The sequence below is a fragment of the Mchenga conophoros genome, linkage group LG10 (genome assembly GCF_057382185.1).
Source record: "Mchenga conophoros isolate Kocher_MC1m ecotype Shallow Benthic linkage group LG10, M_conophoros_male_GT1.1, whole genome shotgun sequence".
Classification (NCBI taxonomy): domain Eukaryota; kingdom Metazoa; phylum Chordata; class Actinopteri; order Cichliformes; family Cichlidae; genus Mchenga; species Mchenga conophoros.
The window spans coordinates 9400375-9420533 of record NC_140535.1 but is presented as its reverse complement, the minus strand read 5'-3'; the positions used below and the strand labels follow the sequence as shown (position 1 = coordinate 9420533).

Genomic DNA, 20159 nt, shown 5'->3' with positions numbered 1-20159 from the left:
TAACAAGAATGCAAGGGGAAAGCAGAAAAATGCTGCATGAGTTTCTGTAATGCACTTCAAAGGTATCTTTTGTTTCTGGTTCAAACATCAGATTCCCCAGTTTGTATGGCAGCTTTTCTGTTACTGTCTGCCTTTAAAGGCATTTCAAAAATCACAATCACCCTTCTATTATCCTGGGAGTAGTAAATGGGGAGATTTTAAAAACACAGTGAGACGAGGCAGAGACAACCTGAATCGCATCACATCTGGGTTGTTTTCTGTGTCTGTGTGAAAAGAGTGGAAAATGTTCATTCCCTCCAAGAAGCAAAGCAAACCTGCCTGTTAGCTCTGAGTGCATAATTGGCTTTAGTGTCAGTGATCTGGTTAGAGCCACGGATTTTATGGAGGCGAAGACAGTTTTGCACTGAAACTACTCAAATAAATACGTGCCTTAGGGTCAGACAGCTCATACTGTTAATAGGAGTTCAATGCTGTTTAATGACTATAGCTAACATTTGTTGGCTCAGTGTTTGACACACATTTAGTGCTTTAGTTTGAGAATCACTGACAGCTGAAAGGCAAACACGTTGATGGCTTTGAGTGGAAAATGTATCCAACCGGTGTGCTTAGAATAATTATATGGAAAAAAGAAGCTGAGAGTGAGTTTTTCAGGAGTAAAGCTTCGTCGCTGAAATCATATTTGATCTGACTTATTGCAGTTAAAACACCCTGCGTATATCCATTGCTGGATATATCTGGAGAAAAGTGGACCATTTCCAGGCTTATGATTCAAAGATGTGAACTGTGCCATTGCTCTTAGCTGGTGCCACATACAATCAGTATTTTAAAAGTGATGCTTTTACAATTACTGTATAGATGTGAGGATTTTTACAAGTTTCCAAAATATTTTAAAAAGCCAATTTTCTATTAAAATACTGAAAATATTCATATATATATGCCACCTGGCCACTGTGCAATGGGTTTGTGTTTTTTTTTCTTCAGCTGCCTGGGCATAAGGACTCCTTGAGTTCATGGAAATAATACTTGCCAGACTCAACTAGGCTTAGCTTAGAGCTTGCACTCCCATCCCGTATTGTTAAGGATTGTTTCAGTGTAATTGGACCTTGTTTATTGTCCATATTGAACTTCTCCTTGCTTTCTGGCTATGTACCTTCAGCTCTCAAGCATGCCATAATCCAACCTGTTCTAAAAAAAAGGAACCTTGAGCTTAGTGATTTTGCCAATTTTAGGCCAATTTCTAAGCTTCCCTTTATGGCTAAAATACTTGAGAAGGTGGTTCTGCTCCAACTGCAGACCTACCTTGATGAGAATAATATAAATGATAAATTTCAATCGGCCTTCAAACAACATCACAGCACAGAATCAGCATTGCTTCGTGTTTTCAATGATCTCCTACTAATGGCTGACAACGGACGCCCCTCAGTCTTAGTGCTTTTGGATCTATCATCGGCATTTGACATGGTTGACCATAATATCTTATTAGCGAGACTTGAGCACACTGTAGGCATCAAGGGCGCTGCCCTGGATTGGTTTAAATCCTATCTCTCCAATCGGCTCTCTACGGTACATCTGGCTACATCCTTTTCCTCGGCTGTACCTGTTTGCTGTGGTGTCCCCCAGGGATCTGTGCTGGGCCCTACCCTTTTCTCATTATACTTGCTTCCTTTAAGTGCCATCTTTGAGAAATACCATATTGCTTATCACTATTATGCAGATGATATCCAGCTCTATTTTGAGCTAAACGACGATCTTGCTCTGTCTCTGAATAGCCTCCGAGAATGCATGTCTGAGGCCAAGAAGTGGTTGTTGTCGAATTCTCTTATCCTTAATGAGAAGAAAACCGAGATTATGATTTTTGGTAGTAATGCCCTTCGTGCCAAACTCCGGGATGCCTTTGGTTTTCTTAGTTGTTCTCTCTCTGATACTGTCAGGAATCTGGGTGTCTTATTTGACAGCTCCTTTTCATTTGACAAACAAGTGTCTGCTGTTGTCAGATCTAGTTTTTACCAGCTTCGTCTTATCTCTAAGGCTAGGCGCTATATCCCGCATAAAGATCTCGAAAAGCTCATCCACGCCTTTGTAACGTCGAGGCTAGACTATTGTAATTCACTTTATTGTGGTCTCCACTCTTCCCTTTTACAGAGATTACAGACAGTTCAGAATGCTGCAGCTCGCATTCTAACTAAAACCAGCAAGTTTGCCCACATTACTCCTGTCCTTGCCGATCTGCACTGGTTGCCTGTCAAATATCGTATTCAATTTAAAATTTTGTTGTTTACTTTTAAAATTACTAACAACACTGCACCCAGCTACCTTAAGGACCTTTTAAACCCTTATGCTCCTGCCAGGGCTTTAAGGTCATTGTCACAGTTACTGCTGGCTCAGCCCAGATCTCGACTTAAGACTAGAGGTGATCGATCGTTTGCTCTTGTTGCACCTGTGCTTTGGAACAATCTCCCGATTGGCATCCGGGCATCTGATTCTATTCATTCTTTTAAATCACAGCTTAAAACATATCTTTTTAAACTGTCCTTCTCCACCTTTTAATTGCTGGTTTGTTTGTTTGTTTGTTTGGTTGCTGTGACCTATTGACCTCTTGTATTAATTCCCTCCTATCTTTCTATTGGTGTTTTTTATTATGGTGGTACAGCTTTTATCTTGCTATTACCCATGTGCTGTAGTCATTCTTATTGGTAGCTTTTATCTATGAACATAACTCCTTATTTTTATTTATCCGTTATCAATGTTTGAACCTTTTATTGTTTTATGTAAAGCACTTTGGTATGCCCAAGGCTTTTAAATGTGCTCTATAAATAAAGATTGTTGTTGTTGTTGTTGTTAGCTTGGCCATTCGTATAAGGGTCTTTGAGGTTTTAAGTTACATTTGGAGGTCCAAACTTTACAAATCATGTGGTGCTTAAATTGAGGATTTAAAATGCCTCAAAACAATGAGTTGAAAAGAAGAGAAATAAGCAACAATACCTTGGTTTACACTTGTTTTAGTGTACCATCAAACAGACAACATTCCTGTGTGCACTTCTGGCCAAAAGAGCTTACTTGTATTATTTTGACGTTGGGCTTACCTTCTTTGGTTACACATGGGATATAGCAGCAGTTCTTTCAAAAAGACAGTTAAAAAGAAACAAATGAGACATAAATTGCTATTTATTTTGTTAAAAGTTAATGCCTGAATTATCTACCCAATGTATAGGTCTTAATGATTAGTTTGTTTGTTTGTTTGTTTGTTTTTTAAAAAAGGAACAAATAAATACGTTTTGATGACTATCATTATAAGTCACAAGACAAAAGACAGCAAGATCCATGCTGATGAATCATACATAATAAGTGGTTTATGATTTTCAACCATTTTCTTCCTGAGTGGTTCCTGGTTACCTCAGAACAGTCCGGTACAGGAAAGAGTTCCTCATTTATTAATAAATACTAATTAGTTACTGTTTTCAGGCATCCCAAACTGTCTTACAGGATTGCTATTACACAATTCATTACTTCATCGTCGTGATTACGTGACTTATATGTTCCCTCAAAGTGAAGAGGGGGATCATAATACTGAGCGCTCAATCGCAGCTTGTGCACTGTAGTATCTAGTAATTTTGTGCACCTCACTATGAAGTGTTACTGACGTCTATATTAAACATGCAGAACTGCTGATGTTGTCTTTTCCATCTTATTGTGATTAAGTGCTTTTCAGTTTTTGGAAAATGAGCTCACAAGCATGACACACAATCTATGAAGTAATGTGATTGCCCATTTTGGAGGAGCAGGTTTTGCACATGTGTCCATCATGTACTTTCTCATTTAACACTTTAGTTTGAGTCACAGTAAGACCATTGGGCTCTGAATCAGCTTTGCTCTGAATTTCACTGGCTCCTCTGTCACCATGTTTCTACATTGTGGATTACACGCTGTAATTTTAAGGTAACAGGAGCTGCAGCTGTGTTCAGTTTTCTCAGTTTCATGTTTAGATGTGTGTGGCTCACAGACCACAGAACGCACACAGCCACAAGACTTTGTCTCAAATTCATGTCAAGAACCAGACATTTTCAAAGACACAAAAAATGTCAGGGCAAATTTTAAGGTTGTGGGGAATTATTCTTCTTTTTTAAATGATATGATCTATAAGAAGAATACAAAATCTGAAGAAAGGCTAGGAGGGCAGTCATACTGCAATTGCACAAATCTTTTGGAGAACTTTGCCCGATATGATTTTACATATTGAACCTTGAAAGAATCAAGTACCAGAGAAGCTCCAGACTTACAGTGATAACTTAAAGACATGCATAATTTGCTAAATAATGAGTATTTACTACACTACTACACTGAGGACATTTTGTGCATTCTATTTTGAATTTCTGGTGACTTTTGTCAATTTATGCTGGAAAAAACATAGGTTATTAGGATGGGTTGGGTTTGTTTGTCCTTCCTTCTGAAATCCAGCCCTGTGCAAAGCAAACGTCAAAGAAAGTTTAAAAAAAAGTGAAGAAGTAAAAGATAAATGGCACTTTGATAGTTTTTTTTTTCTTTTTTACTCTGTAAGCTACTAAAAAGACTAAAAGTCTGGATCTGAAGACAGGCCTCTGAGCGAGCTAAATAGTACCAAATCCAACTTGAAAATCATCTTAAACAATTTGAAGTGGTTTTACAAATCCATAAACTGCACTTATATCTGCACCTGATGTTTGGAGAGCGTTTATTGGAAAGATTAATCATGACGCAAACCTTACCTATCAAAAAGGCTGAGGTCTTTTTTTTAATCCGACAAGACATAAAAAGAAAATAGGTTTGTACCCTGTGGAATTTTACTAAAAAAAAGAAGAAGAAGAAAGAAAGAAAAAAAGAAAAAGCTGTGGTGGGCCCATAAAAATGTGATGGGCTGCACACATGCAAGTCTGATGTAAAACAACCAGAGGCAGAAAGGCTAACATTACATTGTTTTGTGTGAAGTCTTCTTAACATGCCTTTTGGCGTGATGACAAATAGAACTTGATTATTAAAGTACACATATTAAATTGGCGCCTTGGTTTTATTGTAACCTATTGGAGGGGAAAGTGCCATGTTTGACGGACACAGAGTCCTTCCCTGAATTCCCTTTTAATCAACTACAAGTCGAGCGCCTGACTCTGAACATCTCAGTTTAGGAGGAGTTTGTGAGTCCTGCGGCTCACCTAGGACCTTTTACCAAAACGCTTTTCACAACGTGAGAGTTGGGCTGTTGTGCTGCTGAGAACTGCGAAGACTTTTTGACGTGCAAAGTCCAGTATCCTGGCAAAGCAAACACTTTCTGGGACATGAGCCAAACGAGCAGACAGTTATTTTGTGCCAAAATCTGGCCAGAGGATAGGAAATCATACACAGGCAACGTCGTGACCGCTGCCAGTATGGCGCAAAAAACTGAAGAAAGTCGCGTCTATTTCATCAAAACCCCGACTGGAAGCAGTGCCGGGAGTTTGGCAGAATCCGAGAATGCAAACCTGTACGGATCCGGAAACATTATTCCGCTAGCCTGTGACATGGAGAAACGCTGCTGCCAGACAGCTGCTGCTCCTCAGGAGGAGTTAAGCGCTGAGTGCCGAGTGGGCGACATTCGCTCCTTTTCTGCCTGCGCCACAATCTCAGAAACAGCCAGGGAGCTCTGCAAAGCTGTGTCCGTGTCTCTGGGTCTGACCATGGAGTCCGGTGACACGAGCGAGGCGCACGTTTCTCTCCCGCCGTGTGCCGCAAATGACCAAATGAGCGCAGAGTATTTATTCGGGGTGGAAGCCGTGCCTGCGAACTGTCCCGGAGCCCCGGCTTCTCTCTCCGAGTACAGGTGTCCCGAGCGAGATGAGCGCCCGCCACACGACCACAAGCAACAGGTGAAAATGTTCAAAAGTTCAGAGCCCGCGGCGGCTTTTCATCACCTTACTTCCACGGCGACATCTGTGAACGCGCAAAACTTCACGCTGTGCCTGGCTGATGACATAACTCCGAAAGAGATAGATCATCTGGACATAGCGTGCGCTGCCTCTTGCCCTTACGCCCCAGCTGCGCCGGAGCCTTTGGCACAGTTCGGCCCCGCGGCTGCACAGAGGCCATGCGGAGCTTACAACTCCGTGGAGGAAGCCGGAGACGTCGTGGATGCCGTGGAGAATAGGTCCACGGGGTTTCAGGCAGAACGGTACGGCGTCAAAGTCAAATCTGAGGGAAGTGCATCTGCAGGGGCGTCGTGGGTCAGCAGGCCTAATTACAGCTTCGGCGACAAGTACAACTCGCAGTTTTGGGGGTCGAGGCAGTGCATGAACGTGCAGAGCTCGGGAGCGAACTCCCCGTTTATATGCAATCCATATGACGGGACCGTAATGCGCCGTGAACAGTGGTACCCTGGCGGGATGCTGAGGACGCCTTATCCCAACTCCAACTACATGAAGGGTGAAGTCGGCGAATGGCTGGATGTCACTTACAACGACACCAGGTGAGCTTTAGTCGGCTGGTAATAGTAATTTTACGTGATTACAATATAAATATGTATTTCATATTGCGGTATAACCAAAGGTTGAACAGTTCTAGGTGTAATTGCGAGCCAAACGTTCTACTTTATATATATATATTCAAACTCAGGACCACAGGTTGACCCTTTGTCCCTTAGGGGGCTTGAGGGTCTGTCTCTGACTAGGATTAGATCACCAATCCACAGACTGACAAACAGCAAAAGGCAACTGATACTACACCACATATCAATTTCTTTACTGTCTGTGTGTGTGTGTGTGTGCGTGTGTGCGCGTATTTCTTTTTTCTTTGTTGTTGTTGTTCTTTTATTGATGCAGGAAACATTTACCCCACACTTGTTTTTTCTGGTTCCAAACCATAGTGGCAAACTGAACAGACTGTTTAAAAAAAATTCCCTGCTGAGAAAATGTGTAGGCAGAAGTTTCAGGCTCCAATCTAGAAATACACCTGCTTCACATATTTGGCGATTTTACAGTAACCCAGAGCTGCTGATTTTATACACTGTGTGAAAGTCTAATTTTTTAAAAAAGACAATAATTGAAGTATGCCAAACTGATTATAGCTACAGCAAAAAAAAAAAAAGGAGATCAAAGCGATACATGGAAACATTTTAACAACCCTTTTCCTCCAAACATTTGTAATGAATAAAGTTTGATTCTATTTTTAATTAAAAAAAATTCTGAATAAAGTGAATGAGAGAGTGTTGTATGTATTCAGATGACAGTGGATGTATTCATTTCATAAAGTCAGATGATGACAGAGTGGAGAAAAGGGGGGAAAATCACTGCTTGACTTTTTCTTCAAGTTTGTTTGTTCCTTGACTATTTTAAATGTTAGTCCCCATGATTTTGAATTCTGACAAAACAGATGAGGCAGTTTATAGACAAACATTTGTATTACCCAACAGTGACCTTGGTGGCTGTACCTGAAAATAAGATTTAGTTTAACTTAATTTACCTGGGCCACTGGGTGATGTTTCACATCAGTTTGGCTCTAGCTAAGCATTCAAAGTTAATGTGATAAAGAGATGCAGACAGTCTTGTTTTAGCGAGAAGATTTTGATGTTTCTGTGGCACAAAAGTGGGAATAATTAACAACACAAGTTAACAAAAAACCCCAAGCCACACGCACAGTTGGTGCTTTCGTAGTTTCAAATGTTTCTGAGTGTGTCAGGTTCTTAAAATCTCTCAACACATTTTAGTTCAGACTATAAAGCACCCAAAGTGGGCACGTTAACTGACAGCCATCGTGTGACGTGCATGCCACACAGAGGTGTTGTCTGCTGGTGTTGTGCAGAGCTTTCTCAAATTCACCTGGGTGAATGATTGTTAGTGCAGTCAGAAAAGGGACACTGTTTCCTTTGGCTGTTAGTGTTCAGTACCGCATAGCTGTCTGCGTGGTGTAAAGTGAATTTCTGTACAAAGCTGCTGAGAGGAGGTGTAGCAGTGTGGTCTGCCTAATCTACTGAGCAGTCAACCCAAGAAGGTCATTTTTGAAACCATGTTATATCTACCTATATATTTTTTAATCTATAAAAAAATTTCCCAGAATTAACTTGTCAGTCTACTTCTTTAACTTTTCATACTTTCACCCAGGAACTGATCCCTGTGTGTAGAGAAGGGTAATGGAAAGTTTTATGGATTTTTTTCACTTAGACATTACTGGGTTTTAATTTTGTTCCACTTTTTCACTTCTAATGATTACATCGTGTTGTATTATTGTGAAACATGGCTAACAAACCTAGAGTAGCAAGACTGACTGCCGAAGAAGCCTTGGGGCAGATATTTAATGCTCAGTGAAAACAGCTCAGTTGATGTTGATGGGTTAGCTCAGGTTTAAAACAATAATTTACGATACTAGAACATGTGTCGTAGATGGGAGTGTTCCTTGTGGGGAAATGATTGTGTTGTATTTTTGATAAATGCATTAAAAAAGGAATTCCTATATAAAATGGAATAAAATGGGGTCATAGATGACCTCACTCGCTCTTTCTAGGCACTAAAACAGCTTGATTGCTCAAGGTTTAAACTGAAAAGACTCCCAGCCCTTGCATGCTTTACCTTCTGGCAGAAGATATGTATTATTTTAGTTTTATGGTAATTTGCCTTGACTGAATGTTTACCTGTAGCGGAGGCAGCGTGGAGTGGTGGGAAGGTTATTCTCTGAATGTAATTGGTTACAGATTATTACTTACCATTTAAAAATGTAGCAAGGGTTTGCTTCATGAAAGCAGTGCCATCATTTGCTTTTTGATGACTTTTTACATAAATGATTTAGACTGAAACATTTTCTACAGGGTTTCCTCAGCTTTGATAGCCAGCATTTCACTGAATTACATTTCATTGTATTTCACTGCTGGTAAACCGGCCTTATTCTGTACAGGGATGTTAGCTCCTTTATGATTTCAGAAAGGAAATATTGTTGAATTCTAGCACTGAAAGGCATTCTTGGCCACTGGCCTTGTTGAGGTCAGCTGTTTGCAGGCATGGCAGACTCAGGATGTTTAAAGCAATGCACATTGTTTGATTGACAGGCCTGAAATTGTGTAAATTCAAGCAGCAGAGTGAATCAAAACAACAAAAAGAAAGCACATGGCTGTTAGGACATGAATGTCAGATCTGGAAATTGCAGATCAGCTGGTGGAGATGCCTGAGGATTGTGTAGAGGTCTACGAAAAGAATTGCTATACCTTCTCTTTTGATTTATCACCATAGTCAGTATTGTCTTTATATCACCGTGGTCTTAATTGTCAGTTTCTACTTTAGGTTGTGACTACCACACATGCGCGCACTCACACACACATATGCGCACACACGCGTGCACACACACATACACACACACATCCAGTACACCATGGTAACCTTCACCTAGTCTCCCTTATGTACAATATTGGCAAGTGCAATTTTTCTTATGCAACATAGTATTTTATTCTATTTTGTACAGTATGTTATTCTATTTTTTCTTATTCTATTCTATTGTTTTTTCTTAATTTTTGATGGTCTTAACTTTGTACTGTCCGCTGTCTGCTGTGACCAAACAAATTTCCCACGTGACTAATAAAGGTTTATCTTATCTTAACATGACAAATCACTAACAGATGAGTGCAGTGTTCTCAGGGCCACAGTGAGATTTGGCACTTATGTTTGGTGTAAGAAAAAAACAAGATGGCAGCAGTAAAAATGTTCAGCATGAGGCTTTAGAAATGGACGTCCACAAACCGATTTATGTTTCCTAATCCTATTTTTATATGTATTCAATGGCACTTTCAAACGAATGGAGCTTGTCTAGATGTAAAGAGAGAGCTCTAAGGTGCAAACTTTCTTACACTTGATGCCACTGACCTCTGAGGGTATTGACTGGCGTTTTATGGGGAAGATTCCAAAGTAGGCATTCCTGCATGGTGGCAAGATGCAAAGCACGAATCTGATCACAATGTAGATAGCAAGTTAGAGTAACACAAAACAGAAAATTAGAAAGCGAAAGCAGCTGATCTGTGACAGATCAGTAGATCCTCACACTCAGTTCAGAGAGGTTATGTGGTTTATAGTTTAGACCATGAGGACACTGAGTGAGCGAGACATTGCTTAATGTCTGAAGCCCTTTCAAAACCCTGCTTATACAGTTTTCCAAGTCAAGCTTGTCTTGTCTTTTTTATCTATCTATACACAACATAAACACGATTCAAGACTTAAGGTGCAGGATGTTTTGTACAATTGCACCACTACAAAAACTGGGAGATGTTTGAGGAGCAATGAATGGAACACTTTTGGATATTAAAAAAATACAAAAGTAGGAAAGAAAAGTTGAAATAAATAAATAACATAGCCAGTTGTAAACACATTCAGCCTTTGTTTAGCAACCAAAGCAATGATCTGCTGTTCATTTGCAAAAAGCTGATCTCTGCTGAACTCTTTTTCCTGTCACCACATTGCTAAAATCTCTCTTATGCCATGAGCGAGAGCCTGCTTTTTTTACCTTTTGTTGCTGCTTCTTAGATTTGGTTTTAACAGAAAGATTTTGTGCCTTGCTATCATTTAGTTTGGAAAAAATGCATTGCAATAGTTATGTGTATATGTTGCAGTTACACCTGCTGTGAGCATGAGGAACATCTGTGTGGTTTTACTGCAAAGCAGAGCTGAGAAAACTCAGGCATGCTTTTACCCATTTGGACCTCGTGGCAGTGAGCTGCACAGCTGGATGGAGTTATTTAGCCAGGCAATTATGTAAAGTTGTAGTTTTGATTAAATTCTGGGACTACGCCTGATGGAAAGTCAAGACATTTTACCTACTATGAGAAAAAAAATAATTTTAACAAAATGCTTTAATTTTTCAATTTGTAATTTAATAGTTGTTAAATACAGTTTAGTATTACCATGTGATATTTCTTGTTTACTGCACTTTGTTGTTAAACCTTCCAGAGTTCCAGTTTTAGACAAAGAGATTATTTATTGAAACTTTCACAGCATTAAAACTGCATTTTCAGCACTGTGAATGCTGCAGACCTCAATGATTCGCAGCAGTTAAGTTTTTGGAAACAAACCCCCTGGGACATATATGGGATCGGAAGTGCGACACGGCGGCAGTCTGGTAGATATGTGAAGGATTCTGGTTAAAATCTTAATAGGAGTAGTTTTGAGCAGCAATTTTCTACAAAAATAACTTGTGATTGGTTGGTTACCCTTTGACATTAATTGGTAGTGCAGAAAAATAGCAACCAGCCAAGCTTTGAAGAATTTTACAAGACTGGTAACAAAGAGCAGGAAATGGACACAGAATGTTTCTGTTTCGTCTGCGTGTGGAGTCAACCAAGTATGCAGAGTGGCAGCACAAATGGCAGCGAGAGGCTTGCATAGTACAGTAACTCAGTAAAGAAACCTACTCGGTGATTATTATTATTATACAGTACTTAAAGTAAATGTGATCTCTGTCAAATCAGGCCATAATACTTCATGCTCGACTAGCGCCTCTTGTATGTGAAGGATGAGTCATGACCACATAAATGAATGAAAACAGATGTTTACCAATTTATTTAGTTCCATCCCGGAACACTACAAAAACAAGCTGAACTGACTATGACCAAATAGGAACCATCTTAAACATTTTACTCGATTGTGTCTGATCAAGCATGGAGGTGGCTGTTGCAGGACAATTTTTGCTAATTATTGCAACAGAAAAAGTCTCATTTAACCTGTGAAAGTTATCTATTTGTACTTTTACGTTGTAGCAAAATACTACCTTGAGGTATATGCTTCAAGGTAAAGAGTAAACCTGAATAATATCTGTTCATTTTGGAAATATTTAAATGGTCACTATTGTCACAGGCTGGGTCTCCGACCCAGCACTCTGAGTTTTCTTTGTATTTTTTGATATGTTATTAGTTTGTGTTATTTCCTATTTGCCTTTAGTTTAGGCAGTTATTGTTCCTGGGTTTTCTATGTTTTGGGGTTTTCTATTTATTTCATCACGTATTAGGTCTGTTAAGTTGTGTTGTCATTTCCTGTTTTATTCTGACAATGTCATGTGTTCTTTGTTCATTGTATTTAGCTTTCCTCTCCTGGTCCTGTCATTAGGTTTATGTCTGTCAGCTGTTTTCCCCCATGTGTCGCCACTTCCCCTGATCACCTCATGTCTGTATTTAAGCCTTTTGTTTTCTTCATGCCATTGTCAGTTCGTCTGTTTATTCTCACCATAGTCATAGCCTGTTTATTTTTCCACCTCGGTCATAGTTATAGTTTTTGGTCTTAGTACCTTTAGTGTTTTGTCAGTTCAGTGTTTTGTTTCTTAGTGTTTTGCCTGTTTGCTTTGGTCTCTTGGTTCATTTCCTGCCGTCATCGCAATAAAGGTTCACTTTTCTGTTAATCATTACTATTCCTCGTCATCATCTGCTTTTGGGTCCTGTTTCCGCACACATCGGCGCACCCCGCTGTGACAACTATACCAATTATATTCAAATGTAATTATTCAGAAGATGACATCAGAGTGTTTAAAACGTCAAATGCTGAAGGCTAAGTGTGTATATTGTTAAACTCTGATGTTTGTTTTTTTGTATTTTAAAATTGCAATAAAGGTCAAATAAAACCATATAGCATGCAGTCAGACACACATAAATGCCACACTCCGCTGTGGTGTGTGAGTGAGCATACGACTGACAACAACAATAATGTAAAAGTTTATATCAGGCATATTTGCATGTATCTATTTTTCATCCTTTTACTGAATTTTGCTCTGTCTAAAGTAATTATTTTAATGGGACTGCCTGATTAGGTGGAAATGTCTAATAAGTGTTTATAACAATTTCTCTTTGGACTACATCATCTGGCCTGGATGTTAGCACGATCCAGGTGATTGGCACGATAGCTTAGGAATTTTTCAAACATGAATCTTTTGTCATTAACTGTGCCCTAAAGTACCTGGCGTCCTAAAACTGTATGTAAACACATAAGTTAAAACAAGTGAGCACCACGCAGGTCAGCACATTTTCAAGGATTCACACAAATCCACAGAGTAAGTAACTAGAGTAACTTTATAGTAGATAAAAAGCGTGTTCCCCATCAGGCTTTATTCAAGAAAAAATAAAGCCAGTCTCCCTGTTAAAAAAAAAAAAAAAAGAAACATGTTGCACTTGTTCTACCAGTGAACCAATCTTGCTAGCTTCCTGTTTTCAATAAAAGAGTTAAATGTGGTTAGCCCAGATAATTTGCCTATTACAGTGTCTTTAAATACAGCAAAAAGCTGGATCAGTAAGTTATTTTCAAAAAAGGAAAGTACCGCATGCCTTAGGATATACACAATTATGCATAATAGGATACCACATTTTGGCTGGCTGGGTTAAGAGAAAATTGTCACCTTCTCTGTTAACACATTATGTGCAAATCTGATCAGTTCAAGCTCTCATCTCTCAGTTGGGATTATTAGCGGCCTCTTTTGTTCTGTGCGCCGAGCATTGGCATATTGACATGCATATTTTTCACATTTATCATCAGCAGATCCTGGGCTACAAAAGAATACTAGGTTGCTCTGTATAATCTCAACTCTCGTTGCTCAAACTGTCATCTTTTAATCACAACCAAGCCGGACCTATGTGTCGAAGAAATCTAATTAGACTTTGTGTGTTAGTGTTAAGCATTAAATAAATGTGAAGCTTTGAACAAAAGGGCCCTTCCTTAAAACACTTAAGTCTACTGTAACAGAGCTCATATAAAAATGAATTCAAATTAGATTTGCTGCTTATTATTATAAAGTTGTCAAAGCCCAGATGCATACGTGTCATGCTCGAGTTTTCCCATTCTGATAGAATATTTTATTTATTCTTAAAATCAGTCAGGACACAGTGAGGCTCTTCACTTCATGCTTGTCTCTTTTACACCGAACCTTGATATCTGAGTAGCACGTCACCGAGGCAGCATTGTGTCTGAGTTGTCTCCAATCTCTCTGTGTCCAAGGTTGCAGCTCACTCAACTCACCCCAGCCCCCCTCCGTACCATAGCCACGGTGCTTCAGTCTTTCCCACACTTTCATCATCGGCCTGTCCTCTTTTTTATAACTACCTAACTACCTAACTACTAGAGTTTACCATGGGTCTTGGGTATGAGTGAATTAAGTAGCTTACTTGTGGTATAGTATGAGTTTAATTTCGTGTGGGATAAAAATGGTTTATGATTTTATAAATGGCTTGTTTTGGGGGGGGGGGGTTTGTGTTTGACTGCAGGTTTGAGTCCAGTAGAGAACACATGTTTCCCATGGAGTTCTTCTTTCCCCCACAGAGGACATGCCTTATCTGCTCGGACGAGGCATCTGGCTGCCATTACGGCGCACTCACATGTGGCAGCTGCAAGGTTTTCTTCAAAAGGGCTGCCGAAGGTAAATCCCAACTGGGCTGTGAGTTTTATGCCAGTCCACTTGAGATTCTGGCTCTTTATTCTACACATTAATAGTTCCTAAAGAGTTTTGTGTTTGCTCATGGTTGTCTTCAGTTTAAGTGATTTACATTTTTTTACATTGTTTCACGGTTTCTCCTGTAGGCAAGCAGAAATACCTGTGTGCCAGCAAGAATGACTGCACTATTGATAAGCTAAGAAGAAAGAACTGCCCCTCCTGTCGCCTGAAGAAGTGCTTTGAAGCTGGGATGACTCTTGGAGGTGGGATGGATTTTTGCAAAGAAGCAGCTAATACTTGTTGACTTGATGCTATGGTTTATAATGGTATATAATATATATATATACATATATATGTGTGTGTGTGTGTGTGTGTGTGTGTGTGTGTGTGTGTGTGTGTGTGTGTATATATATATATATATAAAAAAAAAAGAGAGAGAGAGAGAGAGAGAGGAAAAAAAGATGAACAAAGCACTACAAAAAAAGTGAAGCCCTGAAAGTGACACTATTAATGGTTTCCTCAGACCAAGTATTTTATTCTTTCTGCACTGCACATCTTATCTGGCTCTCTTCAATTGCAGCATCATCACAATAGGGGATGTTACTGATAATCAAGCCCCTGACTGAGCTGCCATGCAATTTAGACCTCTTCCATTCACTTCTCCTTACTGTCACCAAGACCTGCTCGTCATATTAGGCTGTAAAGATTGACATGTAGTGCACTAATTTTAGGCTTGTGTTCAATTTTCACTCTCTTCCATTTTCTCATTCTGTTAACGGTGAAAATTGTACTAGAAGCACAAAGCTGACATGAGACATGTGAATTAAAGCAGCAGACATGCTGGTAATTTTGCCACCAGTCACTGACAAACGCATGGAGGGAAAATGTGATCTAATGCTGTGATTGTTAGTAAAAAGGGACACCTTTTCTGGTTGTGGCTAAAAAGTTCCTTTCACTTATCTTCTCATCACAGACATGTAATTCATTCTTGGCATCTAACAGGGAAATATATGGCAATAATTTTGTGGAAGTGGAAGCAGCGAAATTATATGTTTTGTCCTATTATCCCAGAGGGTGTTTTACTGGAAATACTTTAAAGTCCTAAAATGCTTAGAGAATATGATGATTAATGTATTACCAAATGTCAAATCCACTGGCATCTATATGCCTTAAATAATAACCCTACTACTAGATTTGATCTATTTGTTTCACTTCTTGTAGTTTAGAAGGTCTGTCTGTCTAGCATTTATTTTAATCATAATTCTTATGAGTTATTCTTATAATTTAAATTCCATATTATTTCTGGAATGTTAATTACATCTGCAAACAGATAACAAACAGTTACTTTCACCAAAGCATGATGGGAGTTTTATTTTGAGCAGTCACAGGAAAGCTCACTGCACATCTGCTGTCCCAGTGGAAATACATTTCATGGAGAACATTACACTGCCTAACATTCTTTAAAAACTTTGCAGTTTCAGAACCCAACCCCTGACTTCTTTTGACAAGAGTATAAGAGATGTGTATCACAATCTGCAAGTCAGAGTTAAACCTTTATAAAATAATGATGCACATAAGCCACTGTTTTTCTCCAGCATTTGTTGAAAAAATAAGGCAGCTCAGTGAATTGGGGCCATTCTGTCAAAGTTCCACTGCTTGATTTTGTAATATTACTTTAGTTAAAAAAAAATCACAGTCATGAAGTCAGTTTATTACAGTGGTAAAAGTTATTCAGTTGTACTATCCAGGATTGTGTGCAGGTTTTATCCCAAAACAGGTAATGGAAGTTATCTGAATTATAGGGCAGGGCTAGCGCAATGCTTCAGTAAATATAATAGCGCTTTGAGTGCTTAGTGAGAGTAGAAAAGCGCTATATAAGAACCAGTCAATTTACCATTTACCATGGTGTTTCATAGTTCCCTGTCTGCCTCGAGGTAAGTCAATCGCTTTCTTATCAATTTGTTTTGATTACTGATGCTAGTCTTTCCAAGTCAAATAAAGGCTTCAAAGTACCTGAAGACCTGAATATAAGAGATGGATGTTAAAATTCACATTGGCTAGTGCTTCACAGTCAACAAACGAGAGTTAAATCTACTTCTTCGTTTTTTGTTTTTTGTTGAACAATAACAGATTGTTGAAACAAGTGAACATAATTCATTGAAGTACACATTCTCAGAAATAAACTATATTGCTGGTAAACTCCAAAGAAGGTAGAGCATGGCAGATCGTAGAACCTACAATGGTAGGGCAAAACAGTCTTGGAGTCTAGATGCTGCTGATGGTGGAGATGAAGAACTAATATAGTGACTTAGATGGGGTGGAGATGAGTTGGAGCCAGGTTGCAACAAAGAGTCTGAAAGGCAGAGTGACAGAAGAACACAGAGATTTGAAGGATGGACATCCGAAGACTGATTAGCTTGCAAATGGTGAGCAAGAAAATGAATGGTCAGAGTAATGAAGATAGAATTGACATTGAGAAGGGAACAAGAAGAATAGGCAAGCAGCTCAAATGACCAAGAATTCAATCAGGCAGTAGAATACAGATTTCACGTCAGAGTTTTGCTTTGCAGCTGTACCATCCATTGGGTCGTATTCCTTTGTTTTGAACACCTAGAATTGGGCTTTGTCCAAAAGCAAGCAGTTCTCGTTATTGTAATTCTAGCACAACACTTCCAGAGTTCAAACTATAACATTAGTATTTCACATCTCTCCGTTTGCCTCAAGGTAGAACGACCTTTTCCCCAGCAATTTACCCTAATTCCTCCTGTCAGATTCCAAAGTCTTCCCAAGCCAGGCAGAGGCTCAGATCCCTTAAGAACTGTCATCCAAAATGGTTGAATTCAAGGTTACGTATATCTGCTATCTGGGCAACTTGGATTAGACAAAGACTTGAGGTTAGAGCAGTCAAGTAGTAACCTGTGAGGTGCTGGTTTGTGTCCCTGTTTGCATGCTTTCTCTGATTGATATAAATAAGATAAATTCCAAAGATGTAGGATGTAAATCAAAGCAGAATGCAATTATTTGCAAATCTCATAAATCCATATTTTATTTTAAAAAGATATTTAAACAGATATTTTACTTTTTCATGAAAAATAATAACTCAATTTAATCTCAGCAGTACATCTCAATAAACTTTGGATGGGGGCAATAAAAAGCTGTAACCCCATGTTGCAACTAATTGGGTTAATAGAGAACATGTTAGTAACATAAGCATTTATAAAAATAATATCTTACAGAGTTTCTTTGGAGTAAAGATGGGCAGAGATTCACCAATCTGCAAAAAAAAATGCATCTACAAATTGTGGAACAATTTCAGTAAAATGTTCCTCAACATAAAATTGACGCCTTTGAACATCAAGCACTGATTATACTTATACTATAATATCATCATTGAAAGAGTCCCACAATCTGGAGAAAGATCTGCTTGCAAGGGACAATGTTGAAAATCAATATTAGGTGCCGTGATCTGAGTAATGTCCTCAGTAATGTCCAACCCCCAAAAGAACTCAGCCTGCCCAACAGATGAAGCTGACTTTGGCCCCTGTTGCAAAAGTTTAAGTGTTACGTGACCAGTCCAGTTTAGTGTTACAAGGTGAACTCCCAGCAGTTTGTTCCTGACCCTGATGTTCAACAATGTGATGGGAGTTTTCTCTGGAAGTCAACCACCATCTGCTTCATATAACTGGTGTTTGAGTTCACACTAGATGACAAAGTCAGTGATGACCTTCCTGTTCTCCAGATCATTCTCCTCAGATACACAACCACTGATGACTTTATCATAAGAGAACTTCTGGAGGTGACATTTAGTGATGTTGTATCTGAAGTCCGATATAAAGAGTTAAAAGGAAGGGAGAGAGCACTCTTTCTGCTCGGTGACAGCTCGTACTCTCCTTTTTCTCCCTCCCTTGCTCACAGACACATAACGGGTATGGCAGTCGATTCTCCCTGCAGCACTACATTGCCCATGAGGCTACATTCTTTAGGGCGATGCCTGTAACACTCTCTTATTGCTTTCATATTAAATAAATTTTTTTTATATTTCTTCACGTCATTATGAGACGCAAGATTGAGACACAGGCATTTGAGCCTCTTAATTCGTGTTTTGTTTGAGTTTCCACCGGCGTGGAATTGCCAAAAATAGCGAGGGCATAGCCTAACAAAGGAAAGAGGAAAATACCGCCGTGTAATCCTTTTATTTCAACAAAATAACTGTATTCTGAATACCCCCTTTTTAAACGGTAACTGTAACGGAATACAGTTACTCATATTTTGTATTTTAAATACGTAACGGAGGTGCATGTATTCCGTTACTCCCCAACACTGCCTGTGGACTACATATTACATCCCAGTCTGTGGTTTTGAAGCAGTCACTCAGCCTCTCACTGGTCTCCTCTGACAAGATCTTCACAGATCAGGTAAGATTTTGTCACGAACATTATCTCAAAAAACCCCAAAAAACTTTTTGGAAAACATGTAAACCTCTGAGCTAAAGAGGAAAGGGACTCGCTGCATCTCTGACAGTATGGGCATGTTTGAGTGCCTTTGGACTTCTTACACATCTGGACAGGCACCAATGCTGAAAAGTATATACAGGTTTTAGAGCAACATATACTCCTATCCAGACAACTTTTTCAGGCGTGGCTTGGCATATTTCAGCAAGATAATACTAAATCACTTGCTGCAGCTATTAAAATAGCGTCATGAAACAAAAATGTGACAGTGAATACCCAGGACTGTTGCCCAGCTAGACTCTTATATCACACAAAGATGGGACAATGTTCCTCTCCAAAGTCCAGGATCTGGTCTCCAGGCAAATATAGACTGTTGTTGAAAGAAGAAGGAATACTACACTGTGGTAAAAACACAGCCATTAATGTGGTACACTTAGTTGGTTTAAAAATGTGATAATTTTCAAGTTCTCATGTGATTAAAATATGGGTTTTCAGCGATTCTGTTTTCATTTAGATTTTATACATCGTCCCAAACTTTTTTGGTGTTATCTAATAATTAACAAAGATCTTGATTTCACCAATATTAAAAACACCAATTTGTTCAAATTCATATAGCACCTGTACTGTTAAAGAACTGGAGTCATTTAGTCTCTCTAAAACCTCAGAACAACCTTTGTGTGACTGCCAAGATGCTTTTGACAAATACTGATTTAACTAATCCCTTTATACTGGCAGCAATAGCAAGACAAAAATCATAAATAACTAAAGTTCATTTACTTATTTAATTAGATTTAATTTACTAAAATGCTATATAATATCTCACCATTTTCTCTTCAAAGAAAAAATCCAAATGCTCATTAGATATAGAACTAATTTTTATGTTGTTATTCTGTTTGTTTAGTGCAGTCTTTTCAGAAAAACACACAAAAAACCCCATTTTAAAACAGTAATTAAAACACTTAATGACAGTTGTAAGCAGTTACAGTTTCTCTCTTGGTGCTTAACAGCCAATCAGAAAACTCTCAAAATGATTTAACTGAAATAACAGACTTACCAACCAAAACTGGTTAGTAAATAACATGAAAGGAGGGCATTACAACATGTCTTACCAGGACGAAGAGACAAAAACAGGCAAAATAAACTGAATAATAATTTCTCTTCGTTAACCTCTGAGCTTTCTCTGCTATTTCTTTATTTAGTTTTAATGTTTTCTGTGCAGTCAAATAGTTTTTTTTCTCTTTTTTTCAAATCAGCTGCATCACACACGATATCGTGTGTACAAATGCATAAAATACTATACAAAAAACAGAACAGTAGTAATTAAGAGGA

General features: G+C 38.8%; 1 protein-coding gene across 1 annotated transcript in view; it reads left to right on the top strand.

The window, feature by feature from the left end:
* Window positions 1–5122: 5122 nt before the first annotated feature.
* ar (androgen receptor) overlaps window positions 5123–20159 on the top strand; it is a 35082-nt gene continuing 20045 nt past the window's right edge. Inside the window, exons 1-3 of the mRNA XM_085288447.1 lie at window positions 5123–6469; window positions 14213–14364; window positions 14526–14642. Of these exons, the coding sequence (XP_085144573.1) occupies window positions 5307–6469; window positions 14213–14364; window positions 14526–14642 (1432 nt within the window). The 5' untranslated portion in view covers window positions 5123–5306. The remainder of the gene's footprint in view (window positions 6470–14212; window positions 14365–14525; window positions 14643–20159) is intronic.